The sequence below is a fragment of the Balaenoptera ricei genome, chromosome 5 (genome assembly GCF_028023285.1).
Source record: "Balaenoptera ricei isolate mBalRic1 chromosome 5, mBalRic1.hap2, whole genome shotgun sequence".
NCBI lineage: Eukaryota > Metazoa > Chordata > Mammalia > Artiodactyla > Balaenopteridae > Balaenoptera > Balaenoptera ricei.
Window position 1 is genome coordinate 41,559,984 of NC_082643.1, and position 17,961 is coordinate 41,577,944.

Below are 17,961 nucleotides of genomic sequence, written 5' to 3' on the forward strand. Positions count from 1 at the left end.
ACATGCACCCCAACGTTCATTGCAGCACTATTTACAATAGCCAGGTCGTGGAAGCAACCTAAATGCCCATCGACAGATGAATGGATAAAGAAGATGTGGTACATATATACAATGGAATAGTACTCAGCCATAAAAGGGAATGAAATTGGGTCATTTGTAGAGATGTGGAATGGACCTAGAGACAGTCATACAAAGTGAAGTAAGTCAGAAAGAGAAAAACGATATCATATATTAACACATATATGTGGAATCTAGAAAAATGGTGCAGAAAAATGGTGCAAGGCAGAAATAGAGACACAGGTGTAAAGATCAAACGTATGGACACCAAAGGGGGACAGTGGGGGGTTGGGAGGCACGGCGGCAGTGGTGGAGGTGGTGGTGGTGGGATGAATTGGGAGATTGGGATTGACATATATACACTAATATGTATAAAATAGATTAATAAGAACCTGCTACATAAAAAAAAATTAAAAAAAATTAAAAAAATAATTACCTGGGGCTTTGTTTGAAATGAAGATTCCTAGGTATCCTCAAACCTTTTAAATCAGAATGAGAGCCAGTGGGGTCTGGGCATCTGAATCTTGAGTTCTCTCTCTTGGTCATTTTTATACAAAATAATGTTTGAGAATCTCTTCTGTGTCTATAGTGCTCTCTCTTTCAAGTTCACTTTTTATAACTCAGGTCAGTAATGCTCAAAGCTATATTGCTATCCAGAGGATAAAATTAAAATGTGTCTGGGTTTTCTGCCTCTAAATTTTAGGCTTTTTTTTTTCATCTTATCTCTGTAGACTTGCAGTTTGTTTTGTAATCCTGTCAGTCCCCAAAACAAATAAAAAATAAACACAGGAGAAGAGGAGGAGGGACGAGGACAGAATGAGCTCAGTATAAGGGAGGGCAGCTGGGGTACCTCGGACAGCAGCTGTTTTATGGGATTCTTGGACAGTGTGTAAAATCACTGGCTTCTCCAGGCTTCTGTCCTTGCTCTTGAATGCTTTGTTGTAAGTGCATAGTTATTTTGTTGCTGAGCAATTAATGCTATGATGGTGACACCCACATGGCCATTTTTGACCCTACCTTCCCAGCTCTTCCAAACTGTGTCTTCTTTAACAGCTGATACCAGCCAGAGAGCTTTGGAAATGAAAAAAACACTTTGCTTCTAATCTGATTTTACACATTCTGCATTTCATTTTTGTCCCTTCAAAGTGGGGAAGTTTAATATAAAATGTTATATTTTAATTTTTTTCACTTCTAAACAGAAATAAGGAAGAAAAGAAAGGTTAGGAACTCCAACATCTGTTGTTTTTTACAGTTGACATAAACTGATTAAATACAAATTCTTTCAGGCCAATGAGAGTGTCCTTTCTCTCAGAATTCACTTTGGTCAAGGAGTCTATGGGACTACATCATCTAACTGATAAGTCATGCATACATAAAAGTCTCAAACTTGAACCACAGAACTGGGAAAATAGCATCTGATATAATTAAAGAAGAGCAGAAAGTGCATGGTTTCATAAAAACTGGCACATGCACTTGCAATCTCTCTAAATTCAAGTAGTGTATGTTTTAATTTCTTTTTCTCAAACCATCTTTCTCTTCTCCCATAACACAAACCAATATAGTGATATGATGAATTACTATACTGTCCCTGAAATCATGTTTGCAAAAACTACTTAGTGACATGGCAAGTTGTTTATGATGTAATGTTAACAAGAAAAGCAAGATGTAAAAACTGTGTGATTCCCGTAATAGTGTGTATATATATATCTATCTGTATTTAGATATATCTCTATATTTAAGTCCCCATATCTACTTATTTATATATATAGCAAGAGCTCTCTGGGTTGTTTAATTTTGAAATAGTCATCTTTCTTTCTTATATTCTTCTATATTCTAAATTGTATACAAAATGTTATAATTTAAAATACGATTTTAATAATATTTACATTAAATTTTAATAACACTATACTTTTATAATTTTAAAATGGTATTTAAAAAGTTTGTTTTAAAATTCAAATTTTAGAGCTTAATATTAGAACGACAATAATAATAGGCCTTAATATTAAAATTAGAGATTATCTTTGCAGAATTCCTGTGGGAATTTCTTTCCAGGTTTTAAAAACATAAAGATGAAAGCTAAATCCGGTTGACCCTTTAGTGAGATATAAGCTTTATTAGAATAAGAGAAAATACTTATTCATTGTCATTCTTTAACATATTTCACAAAGAAATATTTCTGTACTTTGCTTTGTATACTAATATCTACTCAAAATATTATGCACGATCTGAATTTTTAAACTTACATTCTTTTTTAGATCATTTTGATGGTGAACACTGGTGAGTTTAACCTGAACTAGAAAATGTTCCCAGGCAGTTTGTCTTCACATCCCAAAAACTGAAACCTGAACTGGGACTTGGTCATGAGAAATTTTAAACTCAGTCAAGTAACTAAAAAAGCAGATGGGGCAGAATACTCTACTTGGACACATTTCCAAAAATAATACACTCTCCTTGGGAAATTATGGATTATTTATTCCCTAAGAATGTAGTTTACAATTACATTTGGCCACAAATACGCTACTCTTTTCTTTTTATTTCACTGTCCATGGATCTGGAAATCCTTTTTTGAAAATCAGCAGAATCCAGTAATTTGTATTTCTTCCTCCCTACTACTGAAAGACTCAAGCTTAACAATTTATTTGTCAAAACAAGCATATTCAGATTGCCAGAGTGTGATACCATGATATATTTTGGTTTTAATCCCTAGCTCCTGGTCAGAGGTCCTAAAACCCTTGTAATTTCCTAAATTATAAGAGTAATAGAAGCGTCTTTTGTTTTAATATTTGTTTTTTATCCCCAGTTCCTAAAATAATTCTGGAGTGAGGAAGGTGAAAGGAAAGTCTTTGTTATTCATACCAAGCCCCTTTCAACCATGCCTGAATTTATGTTCAGGCATCCTTGAGAAAGCCCATAAGGATGATGGAGGGTGGGGTGAGTGAAGGGTGGTTGCCAGAGAAACCAATCAGGTAATTAGAAGGTTGGAACTTTAGCCCAAGGGTTTAATCAATCATGCTTATATAATGAAGCCTTCATAAAAATATCCTCACTGAAGAGGTTTGGAAAGCTTCTAGGTTAGTGAACACATCGTAGTGCCAGGAGGGTGATACGTCTGGTGAGGGCATGGAAGCTCTGAGCCCCTACCCCATTCCTCCCCATGCATCTCTTTCATCTGTGTTCCTGAGTTGTATCCTTTCATAATAAACCAGTAATCTAGTAACTGAACTGTTTTCCTGAGTTCTGTGAGCTATTCTAGCAAATGATTGATCTTGAGGAACCTCAGGTTTATGGCTAGTTGGTCAGAGGTACAGGTGGCAACCTGGGACTTGTAATTGGTGCCTGAAGAAGGAGGGGGGCAGACTTGTGGAAATGAGCCCTTAACCTGTGGGGTCTGCACTAACTCTGGGCAGTTAGTGCCAGAACTGATTAAATCGTAGGACACTCAGTGGGTGTCTACCAAGAATTGGAGAATTGTTTCTTACGGAAAACCCACACATTTGGTGTCAGAAGTGTTCTGTGTGTGGAGTAGTAGAAAATATTAGTCTTCCCTCACAGAGTGACCTTTTCTTTTTAACATGTAAATAAAATTATTCCATTTGCTTGTTAAATATCTTTCAATGGATTTCCATATCTCTTTGAATAAAAACTAAATTTTTTATTATAACCTACTGGGCTATTCAGGATCAACCTCTTTCACCTCACCTCAAAGGATGTCACTGGTAAATTTTACCCAAGATTTATGGAGGAAATAAGACAAACTACATACAATGTTTCTGAAAATAGAGGTTGAGGGAACATTTTCTGGCCTACTTTTGAGGCCAGAATTTCTTTGATAACAAAACTAGTCAAATGCATTGAAGAAAAGAAATTGCTAGGTCAATAGCCTTGATGAATATGGGTCCAAAAATCCTCAACAAGTTATTTCCAAGTCAGATACGTCAATATATTAAAAGAGTAATACATAACAACCAAAAGTGGTTTATCCTAGGAATGCAAAGTTGGTTTAACATTTGAAATTCACCTCATTAACATAATAAAACAGACAAACCAGATAATTTCTGCAATAAATGCAGAAAAAGTGGATTTGATCAAATTCAATTGTCTGTCATTATTAAAATTGTCAGCAAACTAGAAATATAAGAACATTTTCAAATCTGATAAAGGGCATCTACACAAAACTTATAGCTACCATCATGAGTAATAGCAAAAGACTAAAAACTTCCCTCTACATATACAAAAAGTATATCCATTCACTACTATTGTAGAATAGTTCTTAGCAAATACAGAAAGTCAAGAAGGAGGAATGCAAAGCTTATTGAAAAGGAAGAAATAATACTCTCATTATATACAGTCAACAAGATCATGCATAGAGAAAATTCTAAGGGATCTAAAAGGACCCTCTAGCATTTATAAATAAATTTGCCAAGTTTATAGGAAAAATCTCTCTATAAAAAATCATATTTGTATAATCTAGCAGTAAGCAATTAGAAAATTAAACATAAAAAACAATACACATTACAGGCACATTTATAAACATTAAATAGTTAAGGATAAATTTAGCAAAATGGAGCAAGATCTGACATTGAAAATTACAATACAATTTTGTGTTGCTGAAATACAAAAAGTCCTAATGACATGTAGAGATGGGCTATGTTCAAGGATTAGAAGATTTCATATTTTTAAGATGTCACTTTTCTAGATCGATAGATTTCTAGATTCAATGAAGTTTCTACCAAAATCCTAATAGGATTTTTTGTAGAAACTAACAAACTTATACTAAATTTTTTACAGATATGCAAACGACCTAGAATATACAAAATAATCTTGAAAAAGAACATAGTTAGGGAATTTACTCCACTTGATTTCTAGACTTTAAAGCTATAGTGATTTTCTCCTAAAATAGTGTCCCACAAATTCTTCCTTCTCTGTATATGCTTGCCATTTCTTTCCATTAAGTTCTGGAGTTTATTTCCCTTCCCCCAAATCTAGGCTGGCCCTGTTTTGTGACTTGCTTTAAGCAAGGCAATGCTTACAAGCTTCCAGCTTTACTCTCTTAGAACCCTGAGCCTTAATGTCGCTTGGTCTGACTAATCTGCTAGAGATAAAAGTTGCATGAAGAGACACGCTATGGGATGTGAGACTACAGAGAGAGAGAGAGAGAGACAGAGAGAGAGAGAGAGAGGGAGGTAAAGAACCACGCAGCCTTCAGCTACCTTAGTCACCTCAGACAATGCTACGGACATGTGAGTGAAGCCATATCTTAGATCCTTCAGACCTAACTGATCTACATGAACCAACACTATGTATTGGAGAAATGAGAACATCCTTGCCAAGGTCTGAATAAATTGCTGATTTATAAACAAATGATTGGTTGTTATTGCTTATGCCACACAGTTTTGGGGTGGTTTAATACACCAGTGTAGAAACCTGAACCAGTGAATGACGGAGGAAACAAATGACACTCCTTTTTCTCAAAGCATACTAGCAATGTTACCATATTGTTTCTGACGCTGAAATACTCTCTGTAACTCTCTTTTACAGATTTTCTAGTAAATGGGGAGTTTCTGTAGTTACACTTCAGAAATTATCAAAAGATAAGGAAATTTTTGTGCAGCATGAAATTAATTAAAGATCTTTCTGATTAAACTTTTGATTATAAAAGTAATGTATAGTTACTGAATTTACAGTATAAAAAAGGGGAGAAGGCCATTCATTATTCCACAAAATTAATGTTTATCTTTTGTTATATTTTCTTAAGTCTCTATGAACTGATGCATTTTTATACAAAAAAAAATACATTTTTCTTAACTGGGATCACCTTTTATATAAAGTTCATTGTCAGCCTATAGTTATAGAGAAATAATTTTGCTTACAGGGCACATCTTTTCTTACAAGTATCCTTAAATATATAAAATATCCCCCTAAATTGTACATATTAGCAAAGAGCTGTTAAAAGAACCAAATTTTAAATGCCTGTGTCAAAAGAATTTTTAATAGATAAACTCTGCTATTAAGGTCATCTGCATGTATTTAGGCCATACATAAATGTAAAGAAAAAGACCACTGAAATTTATCAATGTCACATGAATTCATTGTATAGGATGTTGTTTATCCCATAATCTGATATTTTATTTTGAGGATCCCATTGACAAACTTTTTTCTAATTTTGGAACAAAAAATTACATTTCTCCTAGATAAACCATTGTTTATATCTTGTGTACAGGCCTGAACTATGGAGCTGTTGATTTTTTTTTTTTTCAAAGTATATATTAAGACATGTGGCTCCCCCACCAAAAAAATATCTGCATTTTTGAAATTTGTTCTCTGACCCTAGTTTTGAATTCATTTCTTTACCACCATATTTAATTTTTCTGTCTCAGAGGGAATTTATGAATCTTTATAAACTGTGTCACTTTTTGTAAAAAGGTGGCATTTTGATCAATTAATTTATCCTGTCTAATTTTTCCACTTATTGTCTAATCAGTGTTTTCCCAAAATTTTAATAAGTAAATAACATTTTATTATATTATATTAACCACAGTCTATTGCTAGAGATAATAGATTGGAGTTCATTCTTCACTATTATGGAAATTGTAATAAGCAACTTTGCGCTTCAGTTTTTTCCACATAATCTGATTTTTTTCTAGGACTGGGTTTTCCTGCTTAAAGGGTCTTGAAATACATTACCAAATTTCTTTAGAAAGACTATGATGATCTGTACTCTCACCATCAGGGCACCTACCTCAACACACCTTGCCAGCAATGATTGTATCACTGCTCGGGGTTTTGTTAATGTGACCAGTAAAGGGGCATCAAATGAGTTACCATGAATTTTTTGGATTGGAACAAGCCCATACTCTCAATGATGCTTCATTTATCTCATATCATGTATTCAAGAGTCTTCTTGTCTATCTGTCCTGTAGATCTGTCTATCCACATGATAATTCTATACTTTCAAAGAGAAATACTACTTAAGTAGGCAATTTTCAAGTATCAAAACTATTCTTATCCACAAGTCCAATACTGAGAATCTCTCCTGAAAAAAATAATCCAAAAATAGAAAATATTTATATCAATGTGTACTCACTACAACATTACTTGTAATAGTAAAAAAGTCACGACTTAAATGTCTAAATTTATTGAAGAAATTATGAACAACATACCTATAGAGTGAAATAGTTATTAAAAATTATGCTTACAGAGGTTGCCAATGATCAGATGTTAAGTTAGAATATGCTGGAATTAAAGGGCATTTTTCAACTCTTGATATGAAAAAAACTGCTACAAATGTTGAGTTAATAATATTAGGATAAATGACTATTTTTTTCTACTGAATTAAAAAATTGAAGAGGAGGAGGTAATTTACAAAATATTATCAGTGTTCAACTCAGTTAGTGGAGTTATGGATGCTTTATGCATTCTTCTCTGCAACTTCCATTATTTCCTGAATTTCATCATACTATATACTTCTCCTTGTTTCCTTGCAAATCTATTCTAGATTAAGATGGAGCTATATATTTAAAAATATAATGCTTTTAATTACATTGCCAGTATCCCAGTCTCTGTTTATCAACACTTCTAATATCCCTTAGCTGAAAGAATTCAAAGAAACATCAAACAAGAGAAGACTCCTATTCTGAAAATTTACTTTTCCAATGTAAAAGTTTAATACAGTTTTAATTTAGGGCCAAAGGAAAAGAATAAATAATAATGTTTTAAGGGGGGGGGGAGTATGACAGAGAAAGACATCTAAAATATCAAATTTTTGACTCTGTAACTTAAAAACAATCCATCTTTGTGAGGCCATATAATCCGTCTTCTAAACTGTTACAACATCAATTAAGATGTCATCTCAGTTTACTGCAACCTTTTGGTTGAGTTTGAGTGTCTCAGTGAAGGATGGTTAGTGAAAACTTGAAATCTACCTGTCAAAGGATGGTTTCTCTCCACAGTCAAAGGCATCCTGCAGCTCCTTGACAAGGTTAGCCTGGCCCGGCAGTCGGAAGAGACCCTCTTCCTTCAGCCCCCTTTGTCGGATAAAGTCCACACACTGCTCCACCAACATTGGAGCCAAACGGTGTCCGTATCTCTTCTCATAACGGACAGTATCTTCCAGTTTCTGTCCAAAAATGCCTGGAGAAATAAAGGATCACAATGAATTTGAGAAATTCATCTTTTCCCACTTTTTTTGCTTTCTTTTAAAACTCAATGTAAAGGAAAAACAAAGATTGGAATGCTAGCAAGCATTTCACATCTGGTACTTCACATAATTACAGAATTAAATTCATTATGTACAATTCTTCAAATAAAAAGGGTTTACCTTGTGCTGCCCTTTCCCCCTGTATTCCATATTTAGCCCAAAACTGAAATGGAAATACGGAGTTTGAGATATCCACTTTGAAATAAGAAATATTACAATAGACATAATTTCAGTTTTGGGTTTTCTTTTATTTTTTCCTTTTGGGAAAAAAATTAAAAGCAGAAATATTCTGTAGATAATAGTCAAATTCTACTTCTGTTACAAGTGTAACTTTATGTCCAATTTTCATTTAGTTTAAATATTATTCATGTCTCTGTTCACCTTTTGTTTTCAATCAAGAGATGATGCCATGATTATAATCAAAGGGATAAAACCATGAAAAGAAATGCAGAATTTTCATCCATATAAAATATTTCAGACAGTGTTGGTTCTTTAAAATCTTAAACTATTAATTTATTGAAAAGAGAAGTATTTGAATTACGAAGCAGTGCATACTAAAAGTGAGGAGACAGGGTCATGGTGGTTTGTCCTAACAGGGAGGCATATATGATTACACATTGCCTAGAATTGTCAGCACATGGGGATAATAAAATTCAAAACAATTTTGATCAGTTTTATCAATGATTTTTAATGATTTTTAATTACCTACAAATGATGCATTTCTTGGTGCATGCATTTGGTACCCCACTGATTAAGAAACAATGTCTCTAAAATATATTATCATCAGTTGGTAGCTTGGAAAAATGATCAACCAATGAGAAAAGAGGGAGGAAAAGAGCCAAAGCAAATGTGATTCCAATGTTTCCAGATGGGATGGCTTTAATGATCTAATGATTTTCATTAAAGGGGAAGAAAAATTAGTGTCGCATGTTGAAAGTATGTAAGTCTCCAGAATGTTTGGGGAATATTTCAAAAACATCAGGTTCAGAATTTAACAATAAGAACATAGGCTTTACCTCCCTATCTGTAAAATAATTTATGTATGGATTCAGTAATGCAAAACCATCACATTCCAAGCAATAAACACTTGCTACCAAAGAGAATATTCTTAGCCTAGGTAGAAACAATAACACAACAACAAACCAAACTATTGTACACCTGGTATCAAATCTGGCACTAATGGTATCCATATATTCCTTCTAGGAAAAAAGATTGAGTTACCTGTTATTAATATTCAAATGCATACAAAACAGAATTAGAAATTAGCTTAGTTTGTAGACTTTGGAACAAGGAGATTCTCGATAATGGTGTGTTAAACATTTTCCCCTAACTCAACAGATATTCACACCCTTATTTTGTCTTGTTATTTTTATTTTTGTGGCTGGAAAATTAAATACTTCTCCCACTTCCCAAGAGTCTTCTGGAGTCTCTAGGAAGACTTGTTTATCTTGATGAAAGAGAAAGATATAGCTGGAATTGCCAATCATGCCTTTTTCCATCTTGAACTTGGGCATGCTACCTGTGACTAAAAGTCATCTTTTGACCATTAGGCAACAGCCACGAGGGAAAGGCTGAAAGATTCACAGAGGCAACGGGGCTGAAATCACTGAACCGCTGACCCAATACCAGCAGCAACTCCTTGGAGATTTTTTTTCAATGTGAGAAAAATAAGCCCTTGTATAAGTCACCGTTCACTGGGTTTTCAGTTATTTGCATCAATGCCCATTCCTGTATGAAGTGGTGATAATGATTTTGAAACACTTCTAGTATTTTAATAACAAAGCTTGAAAATTGGTTATGAATGAAGAATACCAAATCTTTTTCCATGGAGTTCTTTGATGCTTATTCGCCTGGGATGTTTGGTTCTATCCTGCCAAAATTGAGGAGATAGCCTTTCAGAGGCACTTATAGATTATATTAAAACATAATGTTAACATTTGGGAATAAATCTTACATATCTGATTTTTCACTTATTGTTTTGGACTGATACATTACATAAGGTTTCTCCCTAAATCCAGCAGAAAATCTACTAAAGATGTTCCAGTTCAACTTCTATGAGCACTACAAATGAGAACCAAACTTCCAAGATTTGGTTTTATGCAGTAATGAAAAACAAACATTCTTTTCTTAAAACTCTCAGGATTTCTTTTTTCCCCAAAACTCAGGGATGTGATAAAGGATGCAGTAATTTTTGCTTTAGATGGGCACTCTGGTTTTTTTTTTTTCTCCCCTTGTTACATATAGGCTTGCCTATATGATAAGAATTTTCTTAACAGGTATAGTAAGAAACTAAAAGCCAAAAGCTCCAACATCCTTTCATGTATTAGGTACCTAACATGCACTAAGTCCTTGACATATATTCTCTTGTTTCCATAATAAATATACAAGGTAGCTATTTTATACCTTAGGAAATTGGGCTCAGAGATATTAAATAAATCACCTAAGGTTAGTTACATAGCACCAAGTAGCAGAATAGAAGTCCATATCCAGATTTAGTCAGGCTTAAAAATCTTTGCTTGTTCCTGAATACCTGTCCTCTTCCACTTTATTTAATCCCAATTATTATATGTCCTCATTTCCTAGTAATTTAAAATATTAATACATTCTAAAAGTGAAGAAAATAGCATACCTTTTCTGTGCTCTAAAAAATGGTAATAGCTAGGCTGTATTTATGTATGCCAGGCATGGGTACTAGAAGTTTACCTGAATTTCTCTCATTTAAAACTCTCAGCATTCTATGAGGTGGGTACCACCATTTTACTGAGGACGAGATGGAAGCAGAGAGTGATTAAGTAACTTGCTGAATGTCACAGGGCTGGTAAAAGATGTTGCCAGGATTTGATCAAGGCTGTTGAATTTCAGAGCCTCTGTTTGTGTATTACACAATACTGCTTAGTGGGCATAATGGCTGAAAATTGAGTTACAAAGGAAGAAACATGTCTCTTACTAGTTTTCTGGTCTCAATTCCTGTCATCACACTAGGAGTGGTGATTTCTGTTGAGAAAATGGCATATTTGGAGGGAAGTCGGGGAAAAAAAGGAGAAGGAAAAAACTCAGCATCTTGCGCAACAAAATGATTTCCTTAATACAAAGAGCTATGCCTATTTAGCAACGGAATATGTAAAAGAGTTTAAAAAATGTAGACAGTATGTACACATACTTAGAAATTCCTGTGGGAAAAATAGTAATTTTCTGCTGTTTATCTGGTCCTGCAAAGAATTAGGTAATGATTAGATGTATACTTTCCATTCTGTAGCATTGGAAATAGAATGTCCCAAACATCTTTGACTTACAAAGGTAGATGGTGAGTTAACTTCCTGTGTGAGAATGTTTTTTCTGTACAGAAAGGTAGGGGGGAATTCTTTTTTAAAAGCTGCTTTAGTTAGAATTTTCTTTGAGGGAGCAGTGAAACTTCAAATTTTAAAATTAACAAAAAAGCACAAGGTCATGATCTATCCCCAGCTAGCAGCATGGAGAAAAGGACACATTGATTAGTAGATTATTAACAAGAATATTCCCTGTGGTGTGAGTCTTGTAAACAGTTGCAGCTATGTCCATTTAAATTCTCAGAGAGGTTTCACATTCCCTAACAAAACCATCCTTGGAATTTCTGCATATTTCCCCTGGAAGTACATTGATGGTGTCATGAAGCATCACTCAGGACATGATTTTCCACTAGGTTGAGAAAGTAAATCACACAGGTAATTTTATTATATCTGTGGGAGGCTGTTTCAACTGGAGGGAGAGACAGGAGAGAGAAAAAAATATAAAGAAAATCTAAATATCTTCAGGATTTGTGAGGTTTCTCCTTTATGTGTGATTTACGTACTCAATAGCTAGAGGCAGCCTGTGACGTTATTGAGTGTGATCTAAAAAATATACTCAAATTCTACCCATCCTGAAAGATAAATAAATACAAAGCTAAACATCGTTGGACTCTCTGTGCCTTGTATTTATTCACTCTGTTCCTTGATTCCCAACTAAGTATAACTGGCTCCATTTCATCACTTTCTATCTTCTTGTCAACCTATTGCAATGTGGCCTCTGACACCATCATTCCACTAAAAGAGCTTTTTCTATAATTACCAATAACGACCTAGTTGCCAAATCATTGACAGCCAAATTTATTTTTTGCATTACTTTATGGCTCACTCCCTTTAAAACTATCAATCTCACTCTTCTTCCTGACACTTCTCACACCTTACATAATTCTTTCCTTCAAGAATACTCTTTTCAATCTCAATCCTCAACATTTCTTAAGTGACTTTTATAGAGCTGGGTTCCCAAGCCAGGCAAGTGCTGCCACAGTGATCTTCATAATATTTAAATCAGATTATGCCTCTCTTTTGCTTCATTTCTTCCCATGGTGCCCCCTGGCCAACCAAACTCCTTTTCATGAAATACAAAGTCCCCACAATCTGATCTCTGCCTCTTCATCCACTATTCAAAGTACAAATGTTTAGGTAGCACCCCTTCTGTGCCAGGCACTGTGCCATATCCACACTCATTACTGCTGCTTCCTCACAAACAACATAGTCAATAACTATACTGAACTATTTGTTGTTTCCTATATGTATTATGACTTATTACATCTTCACGTATCCTTCTAGAAGGTAGGTCCTGCTGTCATGAGCCAGCCTAGGAAAACTTACCCTGCAAGATTCAACTCACATCATCTCCTGTGTTAAGTCCTTACTAATATTCCTTCACCCCCATCCCAGACACAAAACTTGCTATTTTCTTCTTTGCTTTCTTAACATATTACTTTGTAATTGTTTATTTAGATGTCTATCCATACTGGACTAGTCCCTCACCAGTCAAAAGAAGATTGTACTTTCACAATTATTATAATAAAACAATTATTTTACATTTATTATTATTGTTATAAATGATATTGGATAACAGTTTATACTGTATATTTATCCTATAAACTTAAAGGAGGTTTAGGTAAATTTCCAAAAGTACTGCAGGCATAAGGACTGAACTGGGAACATGAAAGACTTCAAGGCTCATACTCCGTCTACCGTAGTGTCACGGTCTGAATGTTTGTGTCCCTTCCAAACTCCTATGTTGAAAATCTAATGCCTATGGTAATGGTTTTAGGAGGTAGGGACTTTGAGAGGTGATTAGGTCATGAGGGCAGGGCCCACATGAGTGGGATTAGTATCTTCATAAAAGGGACCCCAGAGAGCTCTCTCACTCCTTCCCTTTCAGCCCCTTGAGAATACAACAAGAAGTAGACAGTCTGCAACCCAGAAGAGGGCTCTCACCAGATCCCAACCATGCTGGCCTGATCTCAGTCTTTCAACCTCCAGAACCATGAGAAATAAATTCCTGTTGTTTAGAAGCTACCCAGTCTGTGGCATTTTGTTACAGCAGCCTGAATGGATTAAGACACATAGGTAAACTCTCTTGCTCCCTGGAACTTAACACCAAAGTGGGTAAGGATTGAGTGTTCCATAAACATTTGTAGAATTAATGCATGCATTAAAATAAAATACTTCACTTCCTCAATTAGAGGAAATAAATGACTAACTCCAAGGTAAAATGAAACTTAGACTTCTCAGGTTGTGGCACTGATTCCTATAAAAATGTGAAAACAAAAGTCTTTGATTTGTTGATGAAAAAGGCAGAAGTTAGATTAACTTCTCGGTTACTACTTAAATTTTCTATTATCAGTTATTTTTCAGAGTTCCCTGTCCCTTCCATGCCATAGATTACATGCTAAACCATATAGAGAATTTGCTTTTACTTATCCTTCTGCTTACTACAACCCTACTAACAGAATAAGTCGCGGTGTCACCAGGATTGTAATAATTTTCAATTAAAAATGAACATTTGCCCACGGTAAATGGACAAATAAAAATAAAAGACATCCAATTTAGTACAGAACTAAGAAACAAAGACAGCCAAAGCTTACTTCAGTCTGTTACTAGCACTTTCTAAGCAGCCAACAAATCTTCTATGGATAGAAAACTTTTAATTCAAGAAGCTCAGAATCTATAATAACCAATGAATGTATGGTAAAATCTTGACTCTCCTTGTAGTCAGACTGGGTAAGGAGGGAGAAAAATAAAGGCCTGAAAAAAATAAGCAAGTGTAATAATGTGATAACAGTGACCCAATAGCATTGGTCTTAGACCAACAGAATAATTATACTCACCACTTACATCCAGGTACCAAGCCATGCAATTTACATGTATTTTCTTATTTGACACTCACAAATATTCCACAAGGACATCTCCCTTCTGCAAATAGACTCAGAGATGCTAGGTGACTTGAAGTCACATATCTAGAAAGTGGTAGGTCTGGGGTATAAACACAGGTCTATATGACTCTAAAAGCCTTCCTTTTCCACTATGTTATGTTAATTCAACTCAGACATTTTTTCCCCATAGGGATGCTGACTACTCGTTCAGGATCATGTAAGAGAAAACGTCTTTCCATAAACTTCCGAAGACTAAATCTGATTTCATGTAGTTCAGATGAATCACTGCCTTTCCAGATGAGTCCATGGTGAGTCTTTTATTCATAAACCCCTCAGACTTCGTATATAATTTGTTGTAGTGCTTATTACAGATTAAGTAATTACTTATTTTATATGTTTCTTTATCCTCAAGGAATCTGTGAACTCATAGATTCCAGGAGACTTGTTTTGTTTGCCTTCTCACCCCCAAAATCACTTGGTAGATGCTCTGTAAAACTTTGACATGTGAATTAATGAGCTGCTCATTTATAGCACCATTTAAAATTATATGGATTTGGATAGTAGCATTCTGTTGGACAAATCAATTTTGATAAATGTGATTACAACATATACAACATTAACTTTTTTATGCTTTAAGGTTAACCATCACTTAATGTATTAACATTTTCACTTATAAACATACCATCTGCACATATAGGGGAAAATAGGTTCTGAGGACAGATCAGAATACTTTAAATTAACTTTAAAGAAAATGCTGGTGTTATCCACCACCTCTGTAAAGATATTCTATTTTAATTCACTACTGTCTATGAACTAGCAGAAAAAGATAGGTAATAATACTATACTTCACCAGCCTGCAATAGATCGTGAATCCTGGATTGAATAGACCTATTGCCATTCTTAACTTTGAGAAGAAATAAACAAATACAAATATATATTTCTTATCACAAATGTGCATAAAAGCACTTGAAAATAGCTATGAAGATGACGTGGCCAGGTGGCAGCATAGAAGAAATATAGGGGCTATAGAGTAAAGAGTATCACAGGTGAACAGAGAAGGCTTGATGAAGAACTGCGAGCCAACAATGACTTGAAGACAGTGTAGAGTGTGGACACACTGCAGAGGAGAGACAGCATCACTGCAGAGGGGCACTGAACAAAGAGGTGTTACAGGAGATGGGTTCAGGGAGGAAGAGGGGATAGTCTGGGGAATTGGGAATAGTTGGAATTACTTAGAAGCCCTTGACAGTTGCATGAAACGGGACATCCTCCTGGGAGCAATAGGGACTCATGAAAAATTTGTAAGCCGTGGAACATTGCTTGTTAGTACTGTTTCAGGAATACCAACTGGACGACACTTTACAAAATGAACTGTGTTGCAGGAATTTGTGAACAATGTTGGGGGTGAAAAGAGGTGAGAATGGATGCTGTCTTGAAGAGCCACTTCTAAGGTTAAAGTACCTTGTGTGCATGAAGCCATAAAGGCACAGACAACTAAGGTGATGGAACTAGAAATGGAGCTGAAAGTATATAAAGAAGGAAGAAGCAATGGGGCATGACCACTAAGTTACTGTCTAGGGGGGAAAAAAAACACTGGGGAATTAATGATGCTTTATCTCCAGGAAGAGCATGACTCAGGAAAAAGACAAGATAAAGTTAGGGTTTAAAATTTTACTTTAGTATGTTCTGTGATCACAACAATCTTAAACCAGCCAGACCATTCTGACTAGAAATTAACACTGACATCAGGACCCAAAGTGTTATGCACTTCCAAGTAATCAAAAGATTGGTTAGGCTCTGTATATTACATATTAGTCTTATGGAGGTAAAAAATATATAGTTTCAAAATCAAAAGGGTAAAGAACACATTGTAATCTTTATCTCACCAGAACATAAATCCAAAGCACCACTCTCCCCAGCGTCCTGCTAATAGATGGTTCACAGTGCCTAGATTTTTAAAACCACTGAGAAAACATGTCCGGAGACCTTTATTAGTAGCTAAACAAAGAAACAGAGGGCAGTACAGGACAGAAGAGGTCTGTAAAAGAAAGGAACTCAGAGCAGTGAGTTCCAACAGGCACAGCATGCAAACTGCAATCCCACCAGGCCTCTGGAAACTTTAACTGAGCTCCCCTCTTCATTCTAAGGGCCATTCTGAAGTGCTGAGCTGCCTCTTCTGTCAGCCGACCCATAACAGTAGTAAAAAATGTTTTAAATGTGGATCAGGAAAAGCAGACGCGTTACCATTTTTCACTTCTGGGTGATTTTCCATGCTTCCTGCACCCTCCCTTTTGCTTTCATTGAAAGGACTTCAGTGGATGCTCTCCAACAGGCTTGGGAGAGGAACTCAGAAACCCCTGTCCACTTCTGGAACTCCTGAAGCACCCAGGGGATTAAACAAAGCACAAAACGACACTCTCTTCTTAAGGTAGCATGGTTTGGGAACCCGGGACTGAAAGAAAAGTTCCTTCTTTTCAGTGCAGGACCTTGAATAAAGATCGAACACCCTGGGCTTCACACCACCGCTGAAGAGAACGGCTAGTGAGGCACAGAAACAGCCTCGCAGCCCAGCCTCAGCCCGGCGCCTTCCTTCCCAGAGCCTCACTGCCTAACTGTGGTTGAGCAGCCCGTGACCTGGGAGAGGCTGGTATGAGGCTGCTCCACAGAAGGGGAGAGGGAACTTAACACAGCTGAATGCCCCCTGCGCCGCCTCTCCTTCACGGTTCTGACGGTAACCAGAATGCAGCTTTGTAAAATAAAAATCTGTTAATCCTTGACTCAAATGCTGAACATTCTTCAGATTACTAAGACTTTGCAGAGGCAAGGACAATAGTTTAAAAATAGCCTACAGATGATAGACGGAAGCTGTTCCCCACTCTCTGGTTGCCATTTGCCAGCCCATGGGAATTTTCTTCTTCTTCTTCTTTTTTTTTTTTTTTTTTTTGCAGCACTGCCTTCCCTCATTGATATTTAAGGAGAGAGGGAAGAGGACGTAACGAACAGCAGTGTTAGTCAGGATTCTCGAAGACATGCTATATTCCAATATGGGAGGAGAGAAGGTGGAAAAGGTAAAAAACACTTTGCTCTGCATTTCGAAGATAAATGAATTGTCCCCAGAACATTTCATGTTACAAATGAGCAGTAATAACCTAGAAAAGTAGACCTTCTCTACATGTTTGGATAAACCCAATTTAGTTGCTGAGTGGTGGGGGAACCAGAAGAGGGGATGTCCTTTAAGCAATTAATCCCTAGCCTTTCTCAGTTTCTCTCATTGCCAATTTCTCTATCAATGATGCAGTCTTACAGTAACCATGAAATCTCTAAAGATCTATAAAATATGAGACATGTATCTCTCATTTAATTACCTTTGTGGATGAGAGAGGAATATAAATTAACACCCGAATTCCTTGCTTATAATATATGATAATTCCTTGCTTATAATATATGATAATGATCATAGCCAGATATTAACTGCTCAAAGGAAAAGACTCAGAAGGAA

General features: G+C 35.7%; 1 protein-coding gene across 5 annotated transcripts in view; it reads right to left on the reverse strand.

Annotated features, from left to right (window-relative positions):
• Positions 1 to 17,961, reverse strand: part of ARHGAP24 (Rho GTPase activating protein 24) — a 528,172-nt gene that overhangs the window by 57,126 nt on the left and 453,085 nt on the right. For all 5 annotated transcript variants that reach the window (XM_059922688.1, XM_059922690.1, XM_059922693.1 and 2 more), the window contains one exon: positions 7,980 to 8,187. In XM_059922688.1, coding sequence (XP_059778671.1) covers positions 7,980 to 8,187 — 208 coding nt within the window. The remainder of the gene's footprint in view (positions 1 to 7,979; positions 8,188 to 17,961) is intronic.